Consider the following 11,246-nt stretch of genomic DNA (forward strand, 5'->3'; position numbering starts at 1 on the left):
GATTTCTCATGATTTAAACAGTTCATTTTGTGCTGAGTGTATTCTCGTTGAACTAAAATTCCCAAAATATTTAGCCGTATGGACAGGATTTTGCCATCTCAGATGAAACACGAAGGGCTAGTCTCGTGCCTGATCCTTATACTGGAGGAATATATTTATTATACATGTTATAATATTATTTTTCTTATGGATTTTTTTTTTTTTTGTAATATTATAGCATATGTATTTTTGATGGAACATGATACTTATTGATGTTGTGAGTCATTACTAGAGTTGTCAATGTGTACCAGTTTCCTGCTGTTTTCTTACCTGTTGAAATAGAAAACTCATATATCACATGTAGTCATTTCCAAAATTGATATTCATCATGCTGCTAACCCTTGGTTCTTGTAGAACATTTTTTCCCTTGTCATTTATTCTGCTATACCTAACATTCAATGTATTAATTTTTCCAGCTCAATGCCGAAAAAAGCCCGTTCCAGCGTACTTATGCTGCACAGGTATGTCTCGACCCATATCCCAAATGTGGATCGATCGTCTGTGCTACTGTGATATATACAATGGTTTGGCAATGATCAAATTCGAGCTCTGCTATGCGCAATACTTGTCTCTTTAAGTTACATCTACATTTCTCTTTCTCTGTTGAACTCACCTTTCTTGTTCTTGGTTCTAACAAGATTAAAAGATGTGGAGAGATGGCACGCAAATTGAATTTTTTCAAGGAACAAATGTTGAAGGCTGGGTTGCCAAGCAAAAGCTCCATTTCACAAGTTGATATCAATATAGGTGACCTTGAGGTATCCTACAAGTTTATTACTACCTAAAATGGTTTCTTGTGCATCATGTCTTGACCGTTTTTCTTTTTTATCACATTAAAGGTCAAACTTGGTGAGCTTGAGGCAGAACTGATTGAGATAAATGCTAATAGTGAGAAGCTACAGCGTTCTTACAATGAACTTGTGGAGTATAAGCTTGTTCTGCAGAAGGTAATCCTTATGAACTTTAACCTAATAAAGAAGTTACAGTCATTTCCCTTCAAATCATGTGATTCGAGAAAATAGTCGCATGCTAGCTTCTTTCCGTATATTATTCATGGTCATAATGTTGGAATTTTTGGGATTAGAGAAATGCTGTGATAAGTAAATTTGTCATTTTTCCATTCAACCTATGAGTTAGAAAGTTGATGAATTTCCTTTTGTTAGGCTGGTGACTTTTTCGGTGCAGCGCAAAGCAGTGCCATAGAGCAGCAAAGAGAGTTTGAATCAAGACGAGTTGGTGGAGATTCAATAGAAGTTCCATTGTTATTGGAACAAGTACAATTTTGACCTTTTCTTTCATGTTTAAGCGATCTTCAATTTTTACATAGTTTAATTCCATTCCCCTTGTGATGAAGGAATCATCTGTGGATCAGTCAAAGCCGGTTAATTTGGGATTTCTTTCTGGTCTTGTTCCTCGGGGAAAATCTATGGCATTTGAGAGGATACTTTTTCGTGCTACCAGGGGTAATGTGTTTCTGAAGCAGGCTGTAGTTGAGGATCCTGTTCCAGATCCTATCTCTGGAGAGAAGGTAGTAAATACAGTGTAATTTTTTGTATTGTAACGATTGTGCATACTTTTTCATGCATTTGCGACCTCTTAGTAGCACGAGCATTAGATGTCCAGAATTTGATTAGTTGGGACAATTTCATTGTTGGTTCCTATGATCCCCCTCCCCTCTCATGAATTGTTATATATACTTTTTAAATACGATCTTAATTCATGATATTTATACTCAATAATTTCTATTCGTGATGTTTATTGGTGCATAAACTTGGTCTGTGATCGTGCATCAACTTTTGTTATATCTTAATTTCTTTTGTCCAATGTGGACTACAGGTTGAGAAAAACGTGTTTGTTGTTTTCTATTCTGGAGAAAGAGCAAAGAATAAGATTCTAAAAATATGTGAGGCGTTTGGAGCAAATCGATACCCTTTTACTGAGGACTTGGGGAAACAATCCCAAATGATTGCCGAGGTATTGAATCTATTCCTGCTTGAATTGAATTTGATCTCCTAGTGTTCTCTTGCCCACGAATTTAAAGTTATTCTTGTTTTCTACCAAGCTTGGCTTTTATTATTATTTGCTCGATATGGGTTTTCTGTTGCTTGGGGAGTCTTTTTTGTTCGCGTCTAGTAGGTTATCTATATATGTTTGGTTGTTTCTATTAAATTTTTTTAATCATGAAGCCTCTTCATGTTTCCAAGTCGAAAAGTCGTAAGCTTAAAATATCAGTTGGAATATAGATTGTTTGTGTTATTGCATTTTTCATTATAGTTATCAGTTTCCTGCTGAGGTTCTCTTTCGATATTTTGTGTTCTAACTTAAAATACGTAATACCATGAATATAGGTTTCTGGAAAACTGGCTGAGCTGAAGACTACCATAGATGTAGGGCTGCTGCACCGGGCTAATCTATTGCAGACTATTAGAGAACATTTTGAAAATTGGAATCTCTTGGTCTGTCATAAACTCTACTTTATTCCCATTTTATTTCCAGGTTGTAATGTGGATTCCGATATTTTATGTGGTGTTCTAATTTTCTTACATTACTTTTTGAACTCGGAAGGCGAGGAAGGAAAAATCCATATACCATATCTTGAACATGCTTAGCCTTGATGTAACCAAACAATGTCTGGTTGCGGAGGGGTGGGGTCCTGTTTTTGCAACAAAACAGGTAAATCTTCTGCTTAGTTGTTTGTCCTATGAGCGACGTAAATAAAAACTGAGCCTTTTGTTACAAGAATTGAATATTACTTTTGACACCAAACTTGATATTTCAGATTCAGGAAGCACTCCAGCGAGCAGCATCTGATTCCAACTCCCAAGTTGGAGCAATTTTCCAGGTTTTATTAACTACAGAAGCACCGCCTACTTATTTTCGGACAAACAAATTCTCCACTGCTTTTCAAGAAATTGTTGATGCATATGGGTAAGTTAGTCTGATTTTCAATCAATTATTGGTCCTTGTTAGATTCCATGTTTCTTTGTGGACTTTCGTGGCAAAGCCTTTATAATTTTCCATTAGGTCTTGAGCTTACTTTTTCCATACTTCTATTATCTATCTCAGAAATTTTTGGTTATCATTGTTTTGAAGAATACTTGAAACATTAACTTAATATTGTCTTCCCCGTCATATTCAAAAAAAAGGTCTCTCTCCCCGCGCTTTTCAGTAACCTGGTATTAATATTTCTAGCTAGATCATGCTCCATGTTGTAATATTCTAGTTCTCGTTCTCCTGAGTAGTACTTTCTAATTAGGTAGGAGGAGGTTAAGAACTCTGTCAATTTCTTATTGTGTCTCTGGCAGATCTTCCTAGTTTAAATGTATCTTGGTCAACATGTTACTGGCAGAAATATGACTGAACTTAATCTGTTATGTTATGTCAGGGTGGCAAAGTATCAAGAAGCCAATCCTGGTGTATATACCATCGTCACGTTCCCATTTCTATTTGCTGTTATGTTTGGTGATTGGGGGCATGGGATATGTCTGTTACTTGCAACACTGTATTTTATATTGCGGGAAAAGAAACTTTCCTCTCAGGTAATTTCCGAGCACTTACTACTAATTTAACCCAGAAGTTCTCAGAACTATATGATGATGTTATTCTCATCAATATGGGTCTGTCCTAACAGTTAGGATTCTGACCCAGATGGCAATGCTTCTACTTCTTTTGCCTTAATATCTTTTCGTTGGATATTTTTCTTTGAGAAAGCTTGTTACTTAGAGGGGATTTGGTGAATCTAACTGTTTTTTCCTTTTAAAATTTCAGAAGCTTGGAGATATCACTGAAATGGCCTTCGGTGGACGCTATGTCATTTTAATGATGTCACTATTTTCAATATACACAGGTCTGATCTATAATGAGTTCTTCTCGGTCCCATTTGAACTGTTTGGTCGCTCAGCCTATGCATGTCGTAGTCCTGATTGCAGGTATATCAATGTAACCTTTAATGTACTCCGTCCATGTTTTTCTGTAATTCATGCTATGAGACTTGGTAATGATGGTCAGTCCTGAAATCCTCGCCATTGTAGTGATTCTACCACTGTGGGGTTGATAAAGGCGGGTTCTACATATCCGTTTGGCTTGGATCCTGTATGGCATGGTACTCGAAGTGAGCTTCCATTTCTTAACTCTCTGAAAATGAAAATGTCGATCCTCCTTGGAGTTGCACAAATGAACCTTGGAATTATAATAAGCTATTTCAATGCTACATTTTTCAAGAACAGCATCAATATTTGGTGAGTTGTTTTGTTCCATTTTTAGTTTTCTGTCGTTCCTCCATGTTTTTACATAGTGAGATATTTCTGATTTGTATTAGGGGTGAATCATTGTGATAGGAATGCTATTAGGACAGAATCATGATAGGAAGTGCCGTTGCTATATGATTAAGGAGGCGAGATTGTGGGAGGAGGTCGGGATGGTGTTTAGGTTTAATGCTTCTTTGTGTGCATCTGTTACCCAACTTTTTTTTTTTTTTGTAATTATGAGCTTAGTTTCAATAGGTTAGATTGGAGGCCTTTCTCGTAGTTAGGTCCGGACACCTTTTTGTTGGACAAGTTTTGTGTATGTCTTTGTACTTATCATTTCTCTCAATGAAAGCTTGGTAAGAAAAAAGTTAGGATAGAATGATGAATATTATTACGGTAGGAAGGACATATTAGTTATAAGTCAGAGGATTGGTTAGTAATACAGAGGGTGAGATGAGTATGAAGGTAGGAAATTGTTTAGTGAGTTTAGTCTTAAGTGGTATCTCAAGAGAAGGGAGGTTGTAACCGCCCAAGCCCACCGTTAGCAGATATTGTCCTCTTTGGGCTTTCCCTTCTGGGCTTCCCTCCTCGAGGTTTTTAAAACGCGTCTGCTAGGGGGAGGTTTCCACACTCTTATAAAGAATGTTTCGTTCTCCTCCCCAACCGATGTGGGTGTCTAGTGTCTAGCTCTGATACCATTTGTAACAGCCTCTCCTTAGTAGACGCGTTTTAATAACATTGAGGGGAAGCCCGAAAGAGAAGAATATCTGCTAGAGGTTCTAAGTAACTCAAGTACTTTGGGGTTATATCACACTGCTCTTCATACTATTATAACTGTCAAAAATTGTAAATAAATGGTTTGCTTTGCTTGTTTGGCAACATTGGATTGACTTGTGCGTACAATTTTCAGGTTCCAATTCCTGCCACAAATGATATTTCTGAACAGCCTTTTCGGCTATCTTTCCCTTCTCATCATCATAAAGTGGTGCACTGGTTCGAACGCTGATCTGTACCACGTAATGATATACATGTTTCTCGGCCCCACTGAAGATCTGGCTGAAAATCAACTTTTTCCTGGGCAGAAAAATGTTCAGGTCTCCTCCTCCCACAAATATTAATGTTTCTATGAACTCTTGTGTTTATTTTCCTCATATTCTTCTTCTTTCCTTCCTATTTCCAGATTGTGCTGCTCTTACTGGCCCTTGTTGCTGTGCCATGGATGCTGCTTCCAAAGCCTTTTCTTTTGAAGAAACAGCACGAACAGGTCTGCTTTGTGAGTGTTTGGATGGGTGGGGGTTCCCTTATTATATTTGACGAGGTTTTCTAACAATCATGTTTCCTTCAGAGGTTCCAAGGCCAGTCTTATGCGCCTCTTCCAAGTGGTGATGATTCCCTTGAGTTGGATTCGCATCACGATTCACATGGTCATGAGGAGTTCGAGTTCAGTGAGGTTTTTGTGCATCAACTTATACATACCATTGAATTTGTGCTTGGAGCAGTTTCAAACACAGCTTCCTATCTTCGTCTATGGGCTTTAAGGTATATAAATCAAGTGGTATTCCTTTTCAGTTTTTTGGTTGTGTATTTTATTGCTACTCTACCGGTTGTTAGTTGTTTTTTACTTTTTTACCTTTTTATTTTTTTATTATAAGAACCACTCTTTATTGATTATAGAATTCACTATTTGGAAAGGTTAATTCAAATGGTATCTTTTTGAGCTTTCCCACCGCTAGCCGATATTATTCTTTTTGAGCTTTCCCTTTTGGGCTTCCTCTCAAGGTTTTAAAACGTGTCTACTCTCCGAGGTTTCCACATCCTTTTAAGAAATATTTCATTTCCCTCTCCAATCAAAATGGATCTCACATCTCATATACATGTGAATAAAATTTGATATTCAGAAAACTTCTGTTAGAACTTAGAACCCCAATAAATGCCATTTGGAGTTAAAAAATTCCAATGTTCCCNTTGGAAAGGTTAATTCAAATGGTATCTTTTTGAGCTTTCCCACCGCTAGCCGATATTATTCTTTTTGAGCTTTCCCTTTTGGGCTTCCTCTCAAGGTTTTAAAACGCATCTACTCTCTGAGGTTTCCACATCCTTTTAAGAAATATTTCATTTCCCTCTCCAATCAATATGGATCTCACATCTCATATACATGTGAATGAAATTTGATATTCAGAAAACTTCTGTTAGAACTTAGAACCCCAATAAATGCCATTTGGAGTTAAAAAATTCCAATGTTCCCNTAAAAAAAAAAAAAAAAAAAAAAAAACTCCATTTGTTCTGTATGAACATGGGGGAGTGCTAGTAATAACTAATTGTCTTCAGTGACCTGTTCTCTTTAAGGTTTGGTATTTTTATTTTATTTATTAATTATTTTCTTTTTTGTTATCCAGTCTTGCGCACTCAGAGTTATCGAGCGTGTTTTATGACAAGGTTCTCGTTCTATCTGCGGGGTATGTAACTCTTCTTCATATACCTTCTTTGCCCTCAATTTTTTTTTTCCCTAAATTATAGACTGGAGATGTAGAGAACTGGACCTATTGATGCACCTAAATGGTAGGCCGCATTATGCAGCTGTTGTGCTTTTAGAGCATTCTATATAATCATCTAAGCTGGTGGTAGTGAATGGTAATTACCAATTGTTGCATTATCTAGGAACTCTGGTGTGAGAAAAACTATAAAATCTTTAGGGTGAAAGAGAACTTTAGCGATATTTGGTCTCAAGATTCTATGAACTCTGGTGTGAGAAAAACTATAGAATCTTTAGGGTGAAAGAGAACTTTAGCGATATTTGGTCTCTTGTTAGATTCTATGTTTCTCATTGGAGATCAGAAACTGTCTTTTCGTAATTACTCGTTAAGTCTTATTTAACTCGATTGGAGCTCCATTTTGGAGCTTGTGGTAACTTCCCCTTTTTTTGCAGCTTCTTTTTTTGTAACAGTCCAAGCCCACCGCTAGCAGATAGTCCTATTTGGATTTTCCCTTTTGGGCTTCCCCTCAAGGTTTTTAAAACACCTCTACTAGGAAGAAGTTTCCATACCCTTGTAAAAAAATGATTTTCGTTCTCCTCAAAATGGGATCTCACATATTTTTTCTTTTATGCCTTTATATTCTTTCATTTTTATCGATGAAAGCTCTGTTTTGCATTAAAAAAATTCCCAACGGTTATAACATAACATTAACAAAACATTTTATTTCCTCTTAGGTTCAACAACATTGTAATCTTAATAGTAGGCATCATTGTTTTCATTTTCGCTACCGTTGGTGTGTTGCTGTTGATGGAGACTTTAAGTGCTTTCCTTCACGCACTGCGTCTTCATTGGGTCGAGTTCCAAAACAAGTTCTACGAGGGAGACGGCTACAAATTCCTTCCTTTCTCATTTGCATTGCTAGATGAAGATGATGAATAATAATATTCAGTTTCAATATGAACCCCATGAGAGAAAAGCTCTGTTTTGGTTTGGTTTGTGCACAGAAGTGGTTTGTATTGATTTTTTAATTTAAATATGGTAAGGTAATTGCCACTGCCATTGCTCTTGTTGAGGAGTGCCCAAGCCTGAGGTTTTGGGCATTAGCACTAGTTCTTTTTTAATGGAAAATAAACTGGGTTCTTAGACAGGCCCCAGTGCCTTTATAAGTGGTATCACCGATGAGCTAGTGTAACAGACAAGGTTATTGAGTCAGTCTCCCTTATATTTATAGGCATTTATGCCTGCGAACATTTATGAAATCAAATGAAGAGGATCGAACAATTTCTTTGTACTCTTTCATATTTGATGAATTTGGTTGATCGTATCATTTTCTATTTCATCCATTATTTCATCCATTTCAATTCTATACTCGAAATTGCGATTAGATCTATTTATCAATTGGTTTACTATGTTTTTTTAATGTACCTATAGGTATAGGTATAGTTCTAAATTATTCCCGAGAGGTCCAAACCTTAGTAGTTTTCATTGCTCAATAAAACTATTCTCTTCATAAAAATGAACAAATAAATATTTCATTAGGGACTAATAAATATTTCATTTTTGATTCATCCAGAAGAGTTGGAATCCTATATTCCACAATTATTTTTATCCAATCGGTAGTAATCAATAGCAAGGGTAGTTATTTCATTTTCGATTCATCCCCAAGAGTTGGAATACTATATTCCACAATTATTTTTAAGTATTCCACAATTATTTTTGATCCAATCCGTAGTAATCAAATAAAAGGGGCAGTTATGTACCAATTTAAATCTCTTCCATTTCATTTAAAATGTGATAGTATAAGAAGGGAATGTACATGAACCAGATTCTTTTGGTTTCTTGGCATATTTTATGGAACAGGAGAACAATAATGAATCCAATAAGAATAAGGAAAGAAAGAAAAGGAGGGACCTAAAGGCTTAGAATTCACACATTTTCATAAATTACAGTGTTAAGAGAGATCCAATTTACTGACCTGCTGCTGCAATTGGGGTATGAACAGCTGCAACAGTTGAGACCAAGGAATCAACTCCACAAATATTCCTTCCTCTGCAGATTCTGTAGTATCCATTTTCTCCCCATGAGTTTTTGATGATCCAATAGTCAGCTGAGCCATAACCCACCAGCAAAACTCCATGTTCCAACCGCTTTGAACATATGAATGGACAAGATACTCCACCTATATATGACTGCATGAACACCGCATTGATAGCAACTGCATTGTGGTAAAAAAAAAAAAAAACCAGAATTTAGCTGCTGATTCTAGTTAGATCCATATTGGATGTTCTTAAGGACATATGGAATCTGTATCAGAATAATGAAAGTTAAATGATTTGATGGGGTATTTTACTTGCAAGTGGGCCATTTTCCACCAGATTTGCAGCAATTTGGTCCTCATCAAGTGAAACAACACTGAAATTGGCAACTGATGCAGCGGCGATCTTGGACCTGTCAAACTTACAGGCTTCACGATTGCAACCAACTTTTAATGTGTATTCAAATGCACTGTTCATCGAGCCACCATTGCAACCAGAGTCACAGGAACCAGCTCCCTCTGGATCACACTGCCGTGTGCAGAAGATATATGCAGAATTTATAAAATGCAAGTTCAAAGGTTTCAGAATAGTATCACTAAAGAGGAAACAGACGTATGGCATGGATTCTCCTTCAACCATAGCCTAATGGTTAATATCATCTTCCCATACATCTTTTAATCATTCAAAATTGATTTTACACCTTTAAATTCAAGTTGAATACAATTCAAACTGATTTTGAATGATTCAAAGCTTGTTTTAGAGTGATTTTGAACATCAGTTCCAAACATGCCCTCATTACACCTATGAATAATAGCTTCTGATTTTGCACAAATCACATAAATTTTGTGAGAAACAAGATTAGCAGCCATCATCATCAAAACAAGAGAAATAAACAAACCAAGCAATCACCAGAATAATCCTGGCTAGTGATTGAAAAAATTAACAGTAACACAAGACAACAATCAATGAAGCTGGGAGAAAATTCAAGAGTTGATTATGTGAGATCCCACGTCGGTTGGGAGAAGAGAATCATTCTTTATAAGAGTGTGGAAACCTCTCTCTAGCATAGGCGTTTTAAAAGCCTTGAGAGAAAGTCTAAAAGGGAAAGCTCAAAGAGAACAATATATGCTAACTGTGGGTTTGAGCCGTTACAGATTAAGATTCCCGACATCCACAAGAAATGAATCACTTTTTAAATTCAAATAAAGTTATGACATAGCTATCAAGATCAATTTCTACGTGGGAGTGAGAAGAACAGAGCAATTACAAAGCTAGAAGGAAGGGAACCTCGTGATCACAATCTACCAGCTGCTGTTCGCTTAAGCTAACAAGTTCCCCTGTCGCAAGGAAGTTAACCTTCTAGGGCACCGGTTGTACTGAAACTCCAGCAGGATCCGCAAGATCCCTGATCGAATGTAGATGTTCAAAGCTGATTTTAGACTTTTTAACAACCCCAAATGGTAAGATAGCAGATAATTATAAAGAAATTGCTTTAGAATACAATCAGCTTCTTGTAAAATATCTATATATGCTGTAAGAACTAGGGATGAAGACACAAGTATAAGTGCATTTCAGATTTACAATTGTCCTTCAAACTTCCACAGATTAAAATTCGTTCAAAAACAGAAATCATAGGTAACCAAATGAAATAGGTGTATCCTACAGAAAGGAAGAATAAGAACAAGAATCAAAACACGCCTAGAACTTCAAAGATCGCAATTAAACGGGAGATTTGAGATATAGTACGGTACCTGATTTTTTACAGCAGTTAAAACACTACGTTCTCTCCAATCAAAATGAATCGGAAGGTTCTCCGTAGGAAGAATCGGAGCCGCATTAGTATCAACAGGAAGCCTGAGACGATTTCTTTGGAGCCCTAGAAAGGCCTCCCTAAACTCGGAAGGAATCAAATCGGAGAACTGAGTGACGCCATGAATGACGGATGGATCAAATGACTGATGGCGCAGAGCCTGTCGCATATTAGCCTTGAAGATCTTAAGCCTAAGATCGTGCTCTTCCTCGGTGGCATATGATTTCCCGAACCTTCGCTTGAAGAGCGAAAAATGATGTTCCGCTCCGAGAGAGTGACGCTTGAAATCTCCATCGTCGATAACTTGACGAATCAGCGTATCGCCGTCGCATTCGATGGAATGCGATGAGGCCAAAGACTCCGATGAGCAGAGGGTGGCGGCGGTGGCGGCGAACAAAAAGAAACTCCGATCCATGTGATTCTAGCGGTCCTTTTAAAGGATAATTTTCCAAACACGGTCTTGTATGGTCAGTCATTTTCGACTGCGATTTATGACCGTAGATTCAGAAGATCCCGTGGGTCCCACTAAAATTCAACGGTGTGGATTGGTTAACGTCAGCGGTATCCAATTTCCCGCCATTTTCAGTTAGTTCGTTAATAAATGTGGGGACGGATTCCCCTAAATTTAGGGATAACTTTT

General features: G+C 37.1%; 1 protein-coding gene and 1 pseudogene across 2 annotated transcripts in view; one reads left to right on the forward strand and one right to left on the reverse strand.

Moving 5' to 3' along the window:
• The window catches only part of LOC111468405 (V-type proton ATPase subunit a3-like), a 13,493-nt gene extending 5,440 nt beyond the window's left edge, over window positions 1–8,053 (forward strand). Inside the window, exons 1-17 of one of the 2 annotated variants that reach the window (XM_023113615.1) lie at window positions 399–500; window positions 678–797; window positions 879–986; window positions 1,203–1,313; window positions 1,394–1,567; window positions 1,876–2,013; window positions 2,388–2,495; window positions 2,605–2,712; window positions 2,819–2,967; window positions 3,425–3,578; window positions 3,808–3,968; window positions 4,071–4,277; window positions 5,197–5,380; window positions 5,467–5,550; window positions 5,632–5,825; window positions 6,683–6,742; window positions 7,495–8,053. In XM_023113615.1, coding sequence (XP_022969383.1) covers window positions 696–797; window positions 879–986; window positions 1,203–1,313; window positions 1,394–1,567; window positions 1,876–2,013; window positions 2,388–2,495; window positions 2,605–2,712; window positions 2,819–2,967; window positions 3,425–3,578; window positions 3,808–3,968; window positions 4,071–4,277; window positions 5,197–5,380; window positions 5,467–5,550; window positions 5,632–5,825; window positions 6,683–6,742; window positions 7,495–7,699 — 2,247 coding nt within the window. In that variant the 5' untranslated portion in view covers window positions 399–500; window positions 678–695 and the 3' untranslated portion in view covers window positions 7,700–8,053. Of the gene's footprint in view, window positions 1–398; window positions 501–677; window positions 798–878; window positions 987–1,202; window positions 1,314–1,393; window positions 1,568–1,875; window positions 2,014–2,387; window positions 2,496–2,604; window positions 2,713–2,818; window positions 2,968–3,424; window positions 3,579–3,807; window positions 3,969–4,070; window positions 4,278–5,196; window positions 5,381–5,466; window positions 5,551–5,631; window positions 5,826–6,682; window positions 6,743–7,494 lie in introns of those variants that run through there. The other variant, XM_023113614.1, reaches the window with a different exon arrangement.
• Window positions 8,054–8,573: 520 nt separating this feature from the next.
• LOC111468412 lies at window positions 8,574–11,021 on the reverse strand (annotated as a pseudogene).
• Window positions 11,022–11,246: the final 225 nt, after the last annotated feature.

Source organism: Cucurbita maxima, unplaced genomic scaffold (genome assembly GCF_002738345.1).
Source record: "Cucurbita maxima cultivar Rimu unplaced genomic scaffold, Cmax_1.0 Cma_Scf00036, whole genome shotgun sequence".
Taxonomy (NCBI): domain Eukaryota; kingdom Viridiplantae; phylum Streptophyta; class Magnoliopsida; order Cucurbitales; family Cucurbitaceae; genus Cucurbita; species Cucurbita maxima.